This window comes from Berghia stephanieae, chromosome 1 (genome assembly GCF_034508935.2).
Source record: "Berghia stephanieae isolate SIO BIC M18660-M18661 chromosome 1, UCSD_Bste_1.3, whole genome shotgun sequence".
NCBI lineage: Eukaryota > Metazoa > Mollusca > Gastropoda > Nudibranchia > Aeolidiidae > Berghia > Berghia stephanieae.
The window spans coordinates 59,443,728-59,463,727 of NC_088360.1; the positions used below are offsets into that span (position 1 = coordinate 59,443,728).

General features: G+C 35.4%; 1 protein-coding gene across 2 annotated transcripts in view; it reads left to right on the top strand.

The window, feature by feature from the left end:
• LOC144978558 (protein phosphatase EYA1-like) overlaps positions 1–20,000 on the top strand; it is a 216,612-nt gene that overhangs the window by 7,964 nt on the left and 188,648 nt on the right. Inside the window, exons 1-2 of one of the 2 annotated variants that reach the window (XM_078924783.1) lie at positions 9,914–10,563; positions 13,131–13,323. In XM_078924783.1, the coding sequence (XP_078780909.1) occupies positions 13,264–13,323 (60 nt within the window). In that variant the 5' untranslated portion in view covers positions 9,914–10,563; positions 13,131–13,263. Of the gene's footprint in view, positions 1–9,913; positions 10,564–13,130; positions 13,324–20,000 lie in introns of those variants that run through there. The other variant, XM_078924773.1, reaches the window with a different exon arrangement.

The window sequence follows — 20,000 nt, forward strand, 5'->3', positions numbered from 1 at the left end:
GATATCGAAGTTCGTCACCGGGAAAGGACCATTTTCATTGTCTCACATAATATTACTTCTGCTTTTTTCACCCCTTATTAACTTTTAAGTTCAATGATGTGTCGAGTACCATTTACAATTTATACGGAATATTTGAAACACTTTTTAAGATGGGTGGGGGAGGGAGGAAGGAAACGACATGAAATAGGCATTAAAAAAATTTGATTGATATTCTTAAAGCCATGCACACTGATAATAATAATAAATGATATCTGTCGCCATCACGGATGCAATCTTAGAGATGACCCCCTCATTTGGCTATTACAATATTATGATGTATCGCACCAGGGCCAATGCTGCCATACACACAGATGAAATGAAAAAAAAGAGAACATTGTTGTTGATAAAGATGATGACAATGTTTAAGTTTAATAGACGATGGACGATTGAAGAAAACGATGCAGTAGGATAACAGGATAACGGTCGAAAAGCACGCAGAGAAGAAGTTTACAGCAATATAACAGCAGTATGTACAGTAGTAGTGTAGTATGTACAGTAGTAGTATGTACAGCAGGTCGACTGCAAAATATAACATTGAAAAATATATAAATGTTATAAACATACGTGGAATTGTAATTAATATACTAACATTGATGGAGTATCGCCCCATATGTCAATCAAAGCATTATCTAATGGAAATATAGAAAGAAAAATATACAGAAGTAGGTTAAAACATGAATCCTACTCATATGACGTGAAAGTAAATATCCATTAAATGATGAAATATGGATGGAACATATGGAATGATACCAGATTATTAAATACAATGAATACAAGTATATCTCTGCGAACAAATAGGGCTACAGACCTAAACAATTTAAACAGGAATCGTAATAACTAAAATAAAAAGATAAAAACTTACATTTCTGGTCGAAAGTGTAAGCAGGACAATCCAGTTTAGAAAATAAGGTGGGCTACAACCCGAAATTTCCAAGAATATATAGATAATATGCGTTTAGCTAAGAAGCTCACAACATTGCCATCCGGAAGTATAACGGACCAACACACAAACTATATATAACCATGAATGTTTATAGTCTGCTTAATACAGTTTAGTGAGAAGTACTCATAAACGCGGATGGCAAAAACCAATAGAGTGACGTCATCTTCGTTCTAGCTATACAAAATATATTTTAAAAGATACAGTTAAAACTGTATAGTCGTAAGTTGTGAAGTGGGTTAGAACCTTCACTTTCAAGAAACTGACTAAAATTGTTAAATGATTCTACTAATGCTCATAATGGCGCGAAAATCTTACATTTGTTCACATTATAAATAACAATAACAATGACGACAGTGGACAGAATTATAAAATAAATAACAGCGGACGATAAAAATAAAATAACGAGTGACAAAAACTGACAAAGAGTGACAACTCAAGAACTACTAAACAATCAATATAAAAACAATTCTGGTCTCACCAGAACACCCCCCCCCCTCAAAAAAAAAAAAAAAACAAAAACAAAAAAAAAAAAAAACAATTAAAAAAACCCAAAATAACAAACAAAAAACAAAGACAAAACAACGAAAAACAAAAAAAAAAACAAAACAAAAAAAACAACAAAAAAAACAAAACAACAACCACAAAACGACAAAAAAATAAATAAAAGCAAACAAACAAAAAAAAACCAACAAAACAAAAAAAAAGCAAACAAACATCATACAACCTCCCCCCCCCCAAAAAAAAAACAACAAAAAAAAAACAAAAAAAAAAAAAAAAACAACAAAAAACCCCAAACAAACAAACACCATAAAGGCTTTTATTTTTTAAATAAGCCTTTGAGGTCTGTTTTTATTTCTCAATATATCTGTGATGAAACAAAAATTGTAAATTTTGACGCGAGTGCATATATTGGTCTTTAATTTTTTTCACAAAATGACTGATAGACGTCTAGTGTGTTTCATTTTTATTTCCTTTTTTTTTTTTCGTTTAAAAAATACAGCTCTTGCAAGGTTTGCATAATTGTTTGTCAAACAATCACTGAAAATATCCACTTTATTCAACTCTCAGAACCCAAAATGATTTTAACGAATTTTAAATGCGGTTTTTAAAGATATTTATATAATTGTTTTCTAACAACGCATTATTTAAAGCAGAACAATGATGATTGAGTGAGGAAGAAAGCAGAGAACATACCCTTTTAATTGATTTGTAATACTTTTTGTTTTATCAATGTAAATTTGTTATTACTATTTCAATGCCCCGTTGCATGCTACAAAACAACCGGTGTAGCTCGTGGACCTAAGTTTCTGAGGAATTAAAAAATCCCCCCCCCCCCCCCCCCCCAAAAAAAAAAAAAAAACCCCAAAAAAAAAACAAAAAAAAAACAACAACAAAAAACAAAAACAAAACAAAAACAAAAAAGCCCAATAAAACAAAAAATAAAATAAAATATAATTAAAGCAAACAAAACCAAAACCAAAACAAAATATAACAAAGCAAATCTAGGCTTCTGCTCGATCAGACGGGCATCTGCTGTTAATCATGACGGCTTCCCACGGTAATGGTCATTGTGGGTCTCCGTGGGTCCGTTCCCTCTGGCGTTTTAACCGACCTGTCTACAGAGTCTTTCCGTAATCAAGCGCCTTCGTTGATTCGGCCTGGTATAGTTTATTCAGCCGCAAACTCCAAACTACCACCCCACCCACATTTGTCATGTTATGTTTGATAGTAATTCAGAGATAACTAATGTACTTACTTCTCTACTTTTTATATAGTATCGATTTGATAACTGCGTTTTTATTTATTTTGTTTGTTTGTTTTTGTTTTGGTCGATTGGACATTGCACGGCTATGTGGTCTTGTGGTATGACACTCGCGTTCGGACCGGAAGATCCGGGGTTCGAGTCCCACCATGAGCGGCGCATAGTTGAGTCCTTGCAAAATACTCTTTACTCACATTCTCTCATCATACTCATGTCTAAAATTAGCTTAGTACCTGGTTGTTAACAGCGCTCTCTCGGTCGGGAAAAAAATGTAATATCGCCTAACAGGCTTCATGTCTCATCCTATCGATCACATGATAAGAGTTGCTGTTGGTTGGTGACCATTTGTAAAGCGCCTTGAACACGTTTAGTGGATATTGCTATAAATAAATGCTCAAGTTTAAGTTTATATTACATATTTCCATACTTTTCATCGTTTGGCTCCCAAGCAAAGGGACTGGTGTCGGTCCTGGCTGCAGAGAAGGGTTTTTTTCCCCTGAGCCCTGACCCCCTCGCCCTATCCACACCACAGCGATTGGGTAACTGGGTCTGTTAGAACTGATGGAAAGTTCTTTGCGATGGAATAATTTCTTATCCAAAGGGTAGTAAACTGGGTGCACATCACATAATATTATTTGCAGGCCTGATAACATCGCAATTATGGGCGCAATTTAACATTGTTGTAATTGACATTATTTTGTGTCGGATTGAGAGTATTTCCAATACAACATTAAGCCTATAGCAATTTGGGTTATCAGACCTGCAAAAAAGTACACGTCGGTTACACGGAATTCCTATTGTCCATTTAATGAAACTACTGAGAACCTGGATAAACTCCGGCCCCATGGGCCTTAAGCTTCGGGAGAAATGCTTTTTATATTGTGATCCTTCACTCCTGGCTATTATTTTTTTTTTCAAGAGCCAGATTAATATCCTATAAGGTATACGTGATATAACCAGTTAACTGCCGTACTCTGGAAAGACACGTCCAGAAAACCGGTCCTTCAAATATCGATCGATTTAAATGACCCTCATTTTGGCAAAAACTCTCAAACCTGGGACCTCGCGAGATACAAATTGACAACTACCTGCTATATCGGTTTTATATTCACGTGTGCCGTATCGACAATTAGGTAAAATATTATCATATATTGTTAAGCTAAATAGTCTGTCGAATTTTAGGATAAGAAATTCATAAACGAAAAATATAAGAATATCAAAGACAAAAATAATTAATATCTAGATAGATTTTAAAATGCCAACTTGAAAAGAATATTATTTCTCTCTCCACGTCAAAGTGAGGCTTGTAATGAAGCGGCTTGTTTGTTTTGTTATAAAGTTTAAAGATAAATGAATGAATGAGATGAGCCACTATATAAAAATTGACCTCAATCTTTGTAAGTGATATTATAGTGATGACCGGTAGTTATTGGGGTATTTGTGATATTATAGTGATGACCGATAGTTATTGGGGTATTTGTGATATTATAGTGATGACCGATAGTTATTGGGGTATTTGTGATATTATAGTGATGACCGATAGTTATTGGGGTATTTGTGATATTATAGTGATGACTGACAGTTATTGGGGTATTTGTGATATTATAGTGATGACCGATAGTTATTGGGTATTTGTGATATTATAGTGATGACCGATAGTTATGGGTATTTGTGATATTATATGATACGAAGTATATGGGTATTTGTGATATTATAGTGATGACTGACAGTTATTGGGTATTTGTGATATTAAGTGATGACCGATAGTTATTGGGTATTTGTGATAATTATAGTGATGACCGATAGTTATTGGGTATTTGTGATATTATAGTGATGACCGTAGTTATTGGGTATTTTGATATATAGTGATGACCGATAGTTATTGGGTATTTGTGATATTATAGTGATGACCGATAGTTATTGGGTATTGTGATATTATAGTGATGACCGATAGTTATTGGGGTATTTGTGATATTATAGTGATGACCGATAGTTATTGGGGTATTTGTGATATTATAGTGATGACCGATAGTTATTGGGGTATTTGTGACCAATCGGTTCAAATGGCTTTTATCTAGGAATGAACCCATTGAGTAATTTTAAAGCTTAATTATTATATATTTTGAGTTGAAATAAATGCTGCTATTTATTGACGAGATATATACCTGAATAGGTGTCTATGAAACAGTCAGAAAAGACAGTACTAGAAAAAACAATATCCCCAAGCTTTTTATGTTATATTCCTTTTCATTTTACCGTATACTTAATTTTATTTAGATATATGAGAATATGATGTTGTTATACGATTTTGTAACTCATTGACCTCGAGGAATGACCTCGTAGATTCTGTCTTTTGGCTATCGGGTCAATATAATTTAATTAAATTCTCTCGGATAATAATAATAATAATATAATATAATAATAATAATAATAATAATAATAATAATAATAATAATAATAATAATAATAATAATAATAATAATAATGATCATTGTGTACATTTAGTACTTCCCATGCAATTGCGTCCCAAAGCGCTTTACAATAGAAATACAGTAATAGAATTATACAACACAACATAATTAGCACGACACAGGTTGCATGATTATCAAATAAGACTATTTTTCGAATAAGAATGTTTTAAGATGTGTTTTGAATGTTTCCATTTTTTTATTTTCTCTGATCTACCTGGGCAGAGCGTTCCAGACTGTTGGGCCAAAATATTCGATAGATCGATCACCGAAAGTTTTGGAATTTTCCTTTGGTACGATTAACAATGTGGAGCTCCTTAAGAGGCGAGAATTTGACTTCTATATAATCAAGTCCTAAAGATAGTGGGGGGGGGGGGGGGGGGGGGGGGGGGGGGAGGCCATTTAAGCATTTATAAACAGTGGTCGAAATTTTATATTCAATCCGTGCTTTGACGGCAAAGTTGCCAAAATCAAAAAAAAAAAAAAAAAAAAAAAAAAAGGGGGGGGGGGGGGGGGTTAGCGTGGTCATTTTTTTCTTCTCATCATTACAATTCTAGCAGCTGACTTTTGCACGGACTGTAGCTTTCTGAGACTAGTCAGACAGACCGGAGAGAAGTATGTTACAATAATCCATTTTAGATAGCACTAGAGAAACCATCAGCTGTTTTGTAGCTTTAGTCCGCAGATAGTTCCGAATTGATTTTATTTTTGACAGCTCGAAATACAAGCTTTTGCAGAAAGCACCGAACTGCTTGCTCAGAGACAAATTTTCATTGAAAACAACTCCAAGATTTTTCACTTTTTAAAAAAAAGATAAAATTGCTTTGCAACTTCTTGCTAATGTTTTTGAGATTGTTTGGTTTGCCTATCATATTGACTTCAGTTTTTGACCCATTAAGATGCAATTTGTTCAGTGTCATCCAGTCTTATGTCTAAAATACAGCTTTCAATGTCAGAGACAAGCTTTGGTATATTTTGATTTAAAACAGACTTATAAATTTGTGAGCTGTCAGCGTAATGATAGCCAAAATTATGATCGTTTATGATATTAGCTAGAGGTATCAAGTAAAGACCAAATAAAATGGGTCCTAAGACAGTGCCTTGGGTAACTCAAAATGGAAGAGTAATAGTTTCTAATATAATTCCAGATATTGGTCAAGCTCAAGCTTAAGCATTGACAAAAGGCCCGGGTTCACACTCATTTCATGCCACTAGATGTGCGAGTTTAATGGGATATCGAAATTCATGTCAATTAATTGCGTGTATTTTTAGACCACCAACAGTGACAGTGAATCTGAAATAAAAACGTCATAAAACCTAATGATTACCTTGGTGGTGTCGGCAGTAATGATGATGATGTCCTAGTTGTTGTTGTTGTTGTCGTTGTTGTTGTTGTTGTTGTTGTTGATGATGATGATGATGATGACGATGATGATGATGACGACGATAAAGGCGAGTCAGTGATCGAGAATGAGCTCTGAGCTAAGCGGCCAAGTCTCAGCACGCCTAGGCTCTGAGGGAAAGTGCCAGAAAGCCAAACAGAAAGTAAATATATATAATGTATTATGCTATTCTGCATATTTTGCTATGGCCATGGTTGCTGGCCAGTCTTTCACCTCTGTTTTCGTTCTCTCTTTCTTTCTTCTTCTTTTTTTTTTTTTTTTTTTTTTTTGGTGCCCATGCATTATACCATGAAAGACTTTCTCATCCATTGTTCTACATTATACTAAACAATGGTAAGCTTATATTATATCATTATTATACAAGACATGTGGATGGAGTTGTTAGACAGGGGGGGGGGGGGGGGGGGGGAGAGAGGGCTGAAGATTAAATTTTGTCCATTTTCATTTCCATTTCAATCCGCCTTCCGACTACTATACTTAATTTGCATCGCAATTTTACAGCTTGTAAGTCGGATTGGAACAAAACCAAAACACAAAGTATTCATAATATATAAATATAGACCAGATAAGATTGATATATCTCACCCACCCTACAACCCCCTCCCCCGCCCCCCCCCCCTCTCTTTTGCAACCCCTGTCTTTATCCCCTTTAATTTATGACAAAACTCTGCAGGTAAATGTGGTCGTAAAATGGTTGTTTTCGAATTAATATTCATGAATGAATATGTTAACAACTTGTGACTAAAACATGTGGTATGGTAGCATCGCCGCGTGAGTTGTCATTTGGCGCGCGTGTGTTTGTTGATATTATGGTAATGCCTAAATCCATTAAAGTACGCATATCATTATTATTTTAAACCTTTACACGTGGGCTTCGATTTTACTCTATAAAGCTTTCTTTTTTGATCTTTCGTTTTGACAATAGATATAAATACACGATACTCACCAAGCCTGCCCTTTGATGGAATGGTGCCTCGACATCTTAGCTATCTTTACGTAGGAGGAATTTATTATCTTCATTTGAACACGCGAAAAAAAAAATAATCATCTCCTTATAAATTGTTTTCACTAACTTACAAACAACCCCCCCCCCCCCAAAAAAAAAAAAAAAAAACAAAAACAAAAAACAAACAAACAAAAAACAACAAAAACAAAAAAACAAAAAACAAACAAAACAAAACAAAACAAATCAAAAACGGAGACTGTTAAGATCGATGTTAAATAATATATATACTTTTGTGTGTTTGTTGTGTTTTTTATTGTTTCATTCTCGTATGAGATAGGTAGTGATTACAATTGGGGCACTAAAATGTACAACTCTCTCTCTCTCTCTCTCTCTCTCTCTCTCTCTCTCTCTCTCTCTCTCTCTCTCTCTTTCTCTCTCTCTCTCTCTTTCTTTCTCTCTCTCTCTCTCACTCTCCCTCTTCCTTCCTTTCTTTCTTTCTTTCTCCCTCCTCTATTTGTCCCCCCCCCCCCCCCCACACACACACAAATACGCATACACAATGCATACAAACGCACGTTATGCAGGTAGGGTAGTGATTACAATAGGGGCACTAGAATGTACAACTCTCTCTCTCGCTCTCTCTCTCTCTCTCTCTCTCTCTCTCTCTCTCTCTCTCGCTCTCTCTCTCTCTCTCTTTCTTTCTTTCTTTCTTTCTCTCTACCTCCTGTCTCTGTATTTCTCCCCTCCCCCGCACAAACACACATACACAATACATACAAACACACACGTTATGCAGCTTTTTACTTTAATGTTTGTTATAATTAGCTCGCTAATGTTGGTCGAGGTCCGGCGAATAATTTGATCCTTGGTTGTTCACATTTTGTTAAAGCAGTCTTCATGTGTATAATGAATACCCGGTATGTTCCCTTCCGATTCAAGTCTATGTTATTGTTTGAATTGCTGTGGACCATAACCACCATCTCAAAATGTCTTTCAGCCGAAGTTTAAGTTTTTGGGTGGGGTTCCTGGCCTCCCATAGTGGGCAGGGAGGCACTTACTGTGTCTTTTATCCCCCTATATCTGTTTTCCAACATGTTTTCTGTCTTTGTCTTGGAATGAGATTACTTGGTTTTGTCCTGGCCCTGACCGGATACCCTGGCAGAGAGGGAAACAGTCAAATGTATAGTTAGAGTTTTGGGAGATGATATATTTTGTCTTGTTAACAATCTCTCTGTTATGCACTGTATTATGCCTTTTTACATATTGTTATACATGATTTGTAAACATTTGACTGCATCCCTCTTGGGGCCTGTGCTTGTGTCTGGATGAGACTTTTAGGTAATCTCAAACTAAGCACTTTGGTATTGTGCTGTTGGAATCTACATCTTTTACCTATTTGAACCAATTCCCCTTTGTCTTACTTTTTTTTTGGGTGCTTAACTGTAATTCTAGAACTTTTTACGGTCTCATTTGCTTCATTTTTACTGGCGCTGACATGACCTTAATGAATGTGTGTTGCAAGCGCCGTAAAACCCTTAAAACCAAAACCAAAAAAAAAACAAAAAAAAAAAAAAAAAACCCAAAAAACGAGTTTAATTTTCAACCTTCCAGATCCTGAAAACGTTTCCCAAATGATTTGATACAAGAATTTCAAATAATATGATAGCACTTTTCCAGTGATCGCATTACAATGTTTAAGCATTTGTTATGATACAAAGTGGAGGGCCAATGAGTCCAGTTGGCACGTAGACGTTGTAGACGGCTATGCTGCCGGTCAAGAGGGAAGAAAAGTCGTGAGATCACTTGTCTGGTTTCCGGTTCCAAAATCCTTGGAAATGTGTTTGTAACCGGTCCTTCGGAGGGCTAATAATGAATAGGTTATATATTGAATCATAAGGTGGCATAACTATCTTAGAAGCGGGATGTATAGGTAGATTATAAGTATAAGGATTAAGGGACGCAAAAGAGCGAGGATGGACGATCTTTATTGACGACCAGCATATATTTAGACTAGAAAATAGGATGCGATCACTCAGAAGTGGTCATTTAAACCAGAAGGTATGTATTTATTCCTCTGGAAGAGTGGTTTTACAGACCAACGACCTTGGTTTTCGCCCAAAGAATGTATTAATTAGGCCCTTTGTTTTGATTATTAATTTGAATCATGCTCTGTAAATTCGTGTGTGTGTGTGTGTGTGTGTGTGTGTGTGTGTGTGTGTGATAAGCATGGAGATCCTTTCAAGTTTTACATTATTTAACATCAAAAAGAACATACTCGATTAACACACACATACACACACATACTCACGAACACACACTATCAAAATAGGTTGGCTGCCCATCCTGCTCAGCACAGCGCCATGGAAATAATGTTTTAATTTATTCAAACTACTTAGCGTATGTTAAATGGTTGTCTCCCAGGCAGATGGAGCATCATCGATCCATTATTTATTTATTGATGAGATACAGCACTGTTCGCTAACCACGTCGCGTTTTTACAGTTATAATTTCCCTTCATTTTAAATAAACATTTCGTTTTGCTTGTTCACTACTAGTTTGACCAAAGTGAGGTTCATTTTTGGTGTTGTGTGTGATAGATTTATATTGAGGAAGGAGAAAAATAAAGAATCGTTTTCCTTACTGACTTACCATGTGTGTTTATAAATCAAGTCAACTGACCTTGTTTGGTAAATAATTAGCGTTGTCACGTGACTCATTTTATTGTCTTTTTGATAAGAAATATAAAAAATGGTTGAAAGGATTGTTTTGTATTTGCACCTCGTTCTATACAGTGAGCACGATAAGTGTGTGTCGTTGTGAGAAATGTATTAAGTCATTAATGTGTTTCTGATGGATTAACTCTAATGGTGTTTTTTATCATTATTTAATGGAATGGATTATGCGAGCCAATGTACAGTCCTTATACTTGAATATAGTTGTTCAGATGTGATTTTATAGCTGCTGTCAAATGGATGCTCATTTTCAAAGCATTTTTTTTTCTGGTGAGATTTTATCTGGATCATTTTTTTCACCCCAATTTTCTTAATGAAGAATGTATTGTTATATCAGTATTTTAGAATCATCTCCATTTATTCAGAAAATAAAAATCTTGATAGGCTAATATTATGAGCACAGTTAAAATGAAAACAGGATATTTGTAAATTGTGTTACTTTTTAAACTGATTAAAACACCAACCCCATTATTATTATTTTATTATTATTATTATTATATTATTATTATTTTATTATTATATTATTATTATTATTGTTATTATTTTATTATTATTATATATTATTATTATTATTATTATTATTATTATTATTATTATTATTACTATTACTATTACTATTAATTATATTATTATTATTACTATTATTATTATTATTTTATTATTATTATTATTATTATTATTATTATTATTATTATGATTATTATTATTATTATTATTATTATTATCATTATTATCATTATTATTATTATTATTATTATTATTATTAATATTATTATTATTATTATTATTATTATTATTATTATTGTTATGCCACACATAGAAAGAGGGTCCCGATAGCTCAGTTGGTAGAACAATCGCTTCACTCGACCTAGATCGATCCCGGGTGAAGTCGAGATTTTTTCCCTGACACCCCTTCCACCTAGGAGTGATTGGACAGCTGGGTCTGTTATATCTGACGGAAAGTACTAGGCGATAGATTAGCGTCCTATACAAAAGATAGCAAGCCATTACTATTGTCCATTTCAAGCTATAGAAAACGGGATAAACTACGGCGCCAATTGCCTTATGACTCTGAATGACTACTTTGTCTACACAGGGAAAGTTATATTAAGACCACGATATGTCATATTTACTCCACAAAATCTGGACGAGTTTATTTTGCCCTCTATGATAAGGAAACCGAACACACCAATACACTTAAAAGTTATTTGTTTTTATAAGGGCGTTACTCGATTTTATATTTTCGAATGAAAACGTTTTCCTCACCGCCGGAAACCCTAATATTTACTCACAACCGTGGATTATTTTATCACGTAAGTTAGTAAACAACAGATCCTGCTTCCCAATTACTTCCCAGAGGGTGGCTTTGGAAGATTTGAGTGATGCGATTTCTCTGATGTTTTGGTGGATATAAAGTCTATCTGGAGAGGCTAGGGGCTCCTGGAAGGTCTTTATCGTGGTTTTCTGATATCAAAATAAAAGGTACAAAGGAGAGTTATAATAATAAGAATAATGAAAGTAAGGGTTTCCCGTCCAAAACAGTTTGATGGTTTTTCAGCCTGCTGCATTCCGCTTTTCTCATTTTAATTTTTTGGGACTTTTGTTTGTTTGTTTTTCGATTTGAGTTTGATTTTGGCTTTTGCTATAAATCAACGTGTACTACTAGTAGTAGCGTATGGTTACATCTCCACACTGGAAGTCTCCAGCCAGTCTTTAAATTCGCCACCACAGTTGAGGACAGCCTCGAAACCTTCCGCCAATCTTGTCACAGGGCAGTATAAGATTATGTGGTCTGCTGTCTCTGGCGTTCCCTGACAGTGGGGACAGCCGGCTGACTCCCTCAGACCCCATCGATGCATGCTTGCAGCAGTCCTGCCGTGGCCTGTCAGTAGTCGGTTTGAGGCGACCCACTCTTTTCGATTGCCATTCCTGAAGCCTGGTATAAATTCCGTCGGGTCTGTGATTACCCCACCTCCCTGGGGCATGGTATTTGTCCAATATTCCCCCCAGGCTTCCCCAATATCGAAGTATATCAGTTTTAAGTGGTATAAAAACTTTCTGGATCTGAGTCGTGATGTTCTGGGAGCTTCATTTGTTATGGTTTTTAATGAGGTAAGCAGGGTCTTTCAGTTTGTGGGCTACTTTTTGGGTTGCTTCTACTCACCTGAGTTCTGGTGGTCTAATTGCGCTAAAAATTGGGAGCCAAGGGTTGGTGTTAATTTGAGGCATCCTGTTATTATGCGCATGAATTCTCGGAGCTTGATGTCGAGAATTTTCGTATGGGGGCTTTTTGTCCAAAGAGGGTCACAGTATTCCCCGACGCTATAGCAGAGTGCTAATGCTGACGTTCTTAGGACTTGTTGTGTTGCTCCCCAGGTGGTCTCCGCTAATTTTCTAAGTAAGCAGTTTCTTTTTGCAATTTTGTTTGCTGTTCGTTCTTGCGGAGCATCGTCACGTTGTCGTCGTGCAGGAGCGTGAGTACCTTAATGATCCTGAAGATGATGCCAGCCTAGATACAATCATGCTGGAACAGCTGATGGTGAAATGTCAGATAAGAACGATCCAACCCGGCGTCCAGACAAGGCCTGTCTTCTCCTGGACCCACATCTCCACAATGAAGAACGTGTACTCACTTGCTTGTAAACCAAATTGTTATGGGCTCAATGTTTTAATGGAAATACTCTCAAACCAACACAAAATACTGTCCATTACAACAATGTTAAATCAAGCCCACAGTTGCGTTTGGCTATCAGACCTGCTAGTATGTGCACCTAGGTTCATTAAACAAATTCAAGTTATTCATTCATTACATAATTTTATTATTTATTTATTTTCAGATGATAATCGTCAAGTGTGTCAAATAACTCAGGAAATCGTCCTCAATTAGCTCCACCATCCGCAGGCTCACAGGTGGAATAATCATACCCAGCATTACCACCACCACCGTACTTTGACCAGCGAGTCGAAGACATGATGGACAGAAAGAGACCGGGCCAGATTGATCCCGAGGAGTCGGATAAGGGCCAAAAGGTAAGATGGCACTTGGAAAAACGTTGGATTCTGCTAGAATTAGTAGTCCTTCGGGATTTGGGACCATTGACTTGGCCGATAAGTCAAAGAAGTCAAAGCTTATCCAAGTTGCTGCATTTTAAGGTTAAACGTGACAAGACTTTCTTGCTACCGATTAGAACGCTTGTCAATCACAGAATGTTTTCGGCACATAGTAGAGAACCTATTAAAGGACAACCTCAGGTAAAAATAAAACTTCCATACATTAGTTGCTCTTTATTTAAGGGGAAATAATAAGGGGTGGGGAATAGAGCATATATATATATATATACATAAAGTCTGGAGAGAGAGAGAGAGAGAGAGAGAGAGAGAGAGAGAGAGAGAGAGAGAGAGAGAGAGAGAGAGAGAGAGAAAGAGGGAGAGAGAGGGGAGGGGGGGGGGGTAGGAAGGTATACTTCCAGATCTGAGCCTACGAATGAACGTCCTGCGATCGTCTCGTCCAAAGGGTTTTGGATACCAAGAGGGGATACAGTTGCATTTCAGCGATATGATGTATTTTTAATATTTACTTTTATACAAGTCTGATAATACAAATTGTTATGGTCTCATTATTGTGATGGAAATATCAACCCAACGCCAAATATTGTCCGTTGTAACCGTGTTAAAACAAGCCCATAATCGTGTTCAGATATTATCAGTCCTGCTAATTATATGAAATTATGCCTGCCTGGGTAAAGCACGATTTTGAGGGAACATTCACTTTTCAGTGGATTGATTGTTTCTGAACAATATGCTGTTTCTTGTCTTTAAGATATGTTTGTCATATTATTTCAATTTTCTCAATTATTTACTTTTTTTTCCGGAAACTGAGAAAAATGGTGATAAATATTGATAAAGGCTTTTGAAGTTTGCGTCTTATCTTATTCGTGCTTTTCCCAATATGTGCTCGTAATGTATTTTTTTCCTGAACATTTTTCTTACAACGGATCTAGTCTAAGACTGTCTTGTATGTGTTATTTAAGTTCATACAACAGACTGGTCAGAGAAAATTTATAAATATCTGCCTAAGCTCGTCAAATTACTTTCATGACACCCGTTGGCATCACGTTTTTCATAAAATCTTGCCTCAGTGAGTTGATTTAAATGTTTTTTCAAAACAATCTTTTACTTTACCTGTTTCGGTGCTATGGTGGCACCACTCACAAACCCATCCCCCCAGCTACCCAATACCTAACCAACTGCTGCTGTTGACATACTTAATGTTATGATTTGCTGGCCACCGGTTCCATTTTGTCAGCAAGACAACTTATTATCCACCACTTGACACGTCCATTTCAAATGTCAACAATGTGACCGGTGTTGTCATTATTGATACATTATACGTGTCAATGTCAACTAAGCAATTTGGCTATTTTAATATGGTGGGTTACTCTGATTATTGTTATTGTATATAGACTTTGTCGTCAATGAATTAAAATATAATCCTCAAAAGGAGGTTTTTGATACAGCGTCAATTGTACCAGGGGAGGGGAAAAGAGATATGGAAATTATCAAAATATTTCTTTTGACCAGAATCGATTCACAGGGAAATAGCTGTTTGTTTCTTGTTTAACTTTTTAAAGGGGTATATATATATATATATATATATATATATATATATATATATATATATATATATATATATATATATATATATATATTATTTTAATATTTACCACAATGTTTGAGACAGTCTACATTAATGTAGACTGTCTCAAACATGGTGGTAAATATTCAAATAATAATTCGCTCCATTGCTACATGTCGAGCACTTTTCGTACCATACTTGTATCAAACACGATTCAATATATATATATGTCAACAATGTGACCGGTGTTGTCATTATATAATATATATAATATATATATATATATATATATACATATATATATATAATTTTTTTTTGACCTTGTGCTTTTTCTCTTGGCATTTCTTGAACTTTCAACTACTGTTCTAGATCTATGAATTATTAGCATGTTTGAATTTATTTATTATTGAAATATTTACTAATTTTGGTTTCTTCTTTTATGGTACCATGATATGTTTTCTAATTCTCGTGAGTTTCCTTAAAGCGACTCTATCAAAATGCATTATTTACCACGGAAGATCAAAATTGGAAAGTGATTTTCGATTTATGATGATCTCCAACGTGAAGCAAACGCTGCATGCAACAAGAAATCGTACTGATTTCATTCTCTATTGGCCACGTGGCTGTCGTCCTAAAGAAGTGCTCTTTCTCTTGGTCTTAAGGACGACTTTCTCATAATATAGTCAAGTTTTTGAAGTTTATTGTTTGATGAAACAAAAGTGAAGAATAGCGTTATTTTTACTTCAGCGCTAGAGAAATAAGAATTGATTATAATTGCCAGTTGTAAATATTTAATTCAGGTTAAGTTTACCATAAGAAATGAATAAAAAAAAGAAAGAGAGGTAGATACCTATTATTGTTCACAAACTATTATAGTATCAAGAGAGCTTTCAAACTGCTGACCTGAAATAAATGTGAGTCTGATAACCAAATACCCATTAATCACCGTTACGCTTGTGCCATAATTCTTTCTTTCTTACTTTATTTATTTATTATTTCTTCTTCTTCTTCTTCTTCTTCTTCTTCTTCTTCTTCTTCTTCTTCTTCTTCTTCTTCTTCTTCTTCTTCTTCTTCTTCTTCTTCTTCGTATTATTATTATCATTATTATTATTGTTATTATTGATTTGATGCGTTTGACGTTAAGAGTGGTTACTGGTGCACTAAGCGCGTCTTCAGTTTCTCGAACTTTTCACTTATACTTTTCACTCAAACTTGCCAAGTCAAGCGAGCATCGCAAATGTCTCATTAGTCCCAACAAAACCCATCCACTCGTTTCCAGACTTCCGTTTCACTACTTTTCTCGGTAATTGATTGTTCTGGAAATAAAAGTAAATCTTTGAAATCACAGGGCTGGAGTTCTATCAACACACAAAAAAAATCTCAACCTTTCACCAGTGATGAACTTTGAATTTCTGCACTGATAAAATCTCTCTCTCTCTCTCTCTCTCTCTCTCTCTCTCTCTCTCTCTCTCTCTCTCTCTCTCTCTCTCTCTCTCTCTCTTTCTCTCTCTTCTCTCTCTCTTTTTTCTCTCTCTCTGTGTCTCTCTCTCTCTCTTTCTCTCTCTCTCTCTCTCTCTCTCTCTCTCTCTCTCTCTCTCTTCGGCACTGCCTCCTGCAGATTATCCGTTATTAGTCTCATAGCCATCCGTCTTCACAGTTTGACATGCTTTGAATCAATAAATGTTTGGACAGAAGCGCTGGACTATAATATTATTATCTTTTAAAAAGTTGATTACGACCTGCGCTAAAATAAAACGACAGCTTTTGATAATGGATAGATCAGTGCTTTAATAATTTTTACAAATCACCTGCTTGATTTAAATTTGTGATCCTTACCTTTTGGTTTCGTGTTGAGCAACAGGTAATATTGTAAAAATGTTGAAATGTAATAAACGGAAATCACATTTGTAAATAAGATCTTTGTGAAAATTCAGACGTTAATTCTTCTTACTTATTGGGAATATAGTTGTTAGTAATGACAGAAAATCTGAATGTCCGGTATTTGATACCTTGTCGTAGAAGCTGATTATTTTTCATGATTATTTCCCCCTTTTTTATGTTTTGTGACCGAGTGATGTTGCTCCTTTCCAGCGAATTATGGGTATAAAGAATTAGGCTAACGCGTAAATTTATAAATCATTGGTTGCTTGAAGTGAGTTGGATATGCACTTTTTTGACTGAGTGTTTCGTGACACAATCCATAACTACAAGAACATCCAACTCAATGAGGGAAGAGTAAATCTGCCGCGTCCATGACGCCACTTCCGCTAGAGCGAGTTTGCGATGCAAATGGCGCGGAACGTAAATATAATGAATTGCTCATCTCATTCTGTGACACCTCCTTCCTTTATTATATATTGTTGTTTGTGTGTGTGTGTGCGTGTGTGTGTGTATGTGTGTGTGTGTGTTTGTAGTTATGTGTGACTGTAATAACATGTATATATATATATATATATATATATATATATATATATATATATATATATATACGCGGGTATATGGCTGATGTGTGTTTGTATTTGCGTGATTGTTTTCTCTTTTGAAATTGTACCTAATATAAGACTTGCCCGCATTGCCCTTTGTCTACCATATATTATCACTAAAAATTTATGAGTTTTTAATTATTTTTTTAAATTTTTTATAAAGCAAGAAAAATATTAACAACAAAATCTCATTTGTAGTACTCAATGAACCTTACCTTGGTTCATGAAGGAAGATTGTTTGCCGAACCTCTTCGAACATTTTATCATATTTTTTTCTTAACAAATGCCCTTTTCATTGGCCCTGGTCATAAAACTTTATAGTTATTTTGTTGTTTTTAAAAATTATTATTTTAAAGATCTTCTTTGTTCCATTTTGTCCATATCTATTAAAAATAATATGGATTAAAATGCCGTAGTTGTCATTCAAAACCACCAGGATAACAGACACTCAGTATATTCCGATGTTTTTAATATGAAAAGAATAGAAAATCTTTTATAGTTTTCTATCCATTCGAGTGTCTTTATTGTAAAAAAGCAGTTTCAATCAAATTAAGTTAGACCCAGTTAACGATTGGCTGCTACATAAGCGGAGGAGTCTGAATTAATGAATTTATATATATATATATATATATATATAATGATTGAGGAGAGTTAGCTGGAACCACGTAGAGTGCTCGACAGTTTCTTGGAGCGAATTATTTATTTTAAAAATCTCACCTCGTTTTTTTTATTTTTTTTTTACACATTATCCAACAGCGTTGTTTCGTCCAGAATTCCCGGAGTCGTCAGGGAGGTCGTTTAGAGGTGTTGGGAGGAATGGTGTTGTGTCCTGTCAGTTGGCGCCAATGTTGTTTCTAGATGCAGGTTGCGCATATGTGTATGTGTGTGTGTCTGTGTGTGTGTGTGTGTGTGTATGCAAACTGGGTGTGGTGTAGTGTTGGAGGAGTGGTCGTCTGGGGTAGTGGTTGTATCATTGAATTGTGTGGTGTGCATTGGACATAAGCATTTTTTCCGATGTAAGCACGTGCTGAAAATTTCTCTTTTTCTATTTAGTGTGGCGTTTTGGGGTTGGTTTTTTTTTTACTATATGATATTTCTCTTCTAGGCATCGGTTGCATTTTTTTTTTTGTATTTGCTGTGTAGCTTTTTTGTTTTGAGACGATTTTCCTTGTGATATATTGTGTGTTCGAGTCTATTAGTTTCCAGATGTGGTCACTCAACGCAGTTGAAGATCTTTTTCTATCGTGTTTGAAGGTTAAGGTGTGTTGGTTGTATCTTGTTTTGAAGTGGCCCTCTGTGAGTTCGATGTAGTTTTCCTGTATGTCTGTGTTGTTGTGTGTCACGATTACTTTGTATACGACACATGATTCGAGGCATTTGCCTTGGAGGGGGATGAGTATGTATTCACATAGTTACATTGTTTTTTTTTGGTGTGTTGTTTAGTTGGTTATGGGTATTGAGGATGCGTTTTTTGTGTGCTTTGATTATGTCTTCGATGCGGCTCATGCATGAATAGCTGATCTTTATTGTCGTTCTGTTGAGGACTTTGTGTAGTTTGTGGTCGTAAGTGAAGCAGTTGTTTACTAATTTTAGGATTTTTTTACCTTTATTGGTTGTGCCTTTTTTTTTCTTTGGGGGGGGGGGGGGGCGGCATGTTGGAGTTTTTGTTGTCTGTGTGTAGTTTGTAGTCAAAGGGTTCTGTGTATCCACTGTTCTTAGAGCGTTCATGTATCGGTCTGCTGCGTTGCAGAAAGTTTCTGAGTCTTTTGACAATCTAGAAATGCGTTGTGCATGTATGTATGTATGTATGTATTTATGTATGTATGTATGTATGTATGTATGTATGTATGTATGTATGTATGTATGTATGTATGTATGTATGTATGTATGTATGTATGTATGTATGTATGTATGTTATGTATGTATTATGTATGTATGTCTGTATGTATGTATGTATGTATGTATGTATGTATGTATGTATGTATGTATGTATGTATATATATATATATATATATATATATATATATATATATATATATATGACCTTTAACAGCGTTGTTTCTATGTATTATCGCCTAACAGGCGTCATGTCTCGTTCTACATGTTACATGTGGCTGTTGGTCAGGGACCCTTTGTAAAACGCTCGTTTAGTGGATATTGCGCTATATAAAAGCTCTTTTTTTTTCTTCATTTTCTATAGGTAATCATAAGAATATTAGTAATGTTATTTATATTTGTACTAAGTGCACCGGGAAGATTGAAAGAACTGGGTTACCCATCAATTGCACTGGCCTGACCCTGTTTTCAAATCAAAACAAGAAAGGTAGAGTGGAATAACCATCAGTACCCGAACTCCCCAACTAACTCTCTGTACAGAAGAGAACGAGTCGCCTCTTAAATCAGCCCCGAACTCGTACCTGAACCGCTGCAGCAACCCGCCCGCTTCTAAATGGGTGGTGATGATGCCCGTTTTGTTTTGGCACCGTCCCCGCGTAAACACCGGTTCGCAGATCGACACATGGAACATGTCCAAATGATTTACAAAGATACCTATATTATATTATATTATGCTCTTGGCCATCAATGTT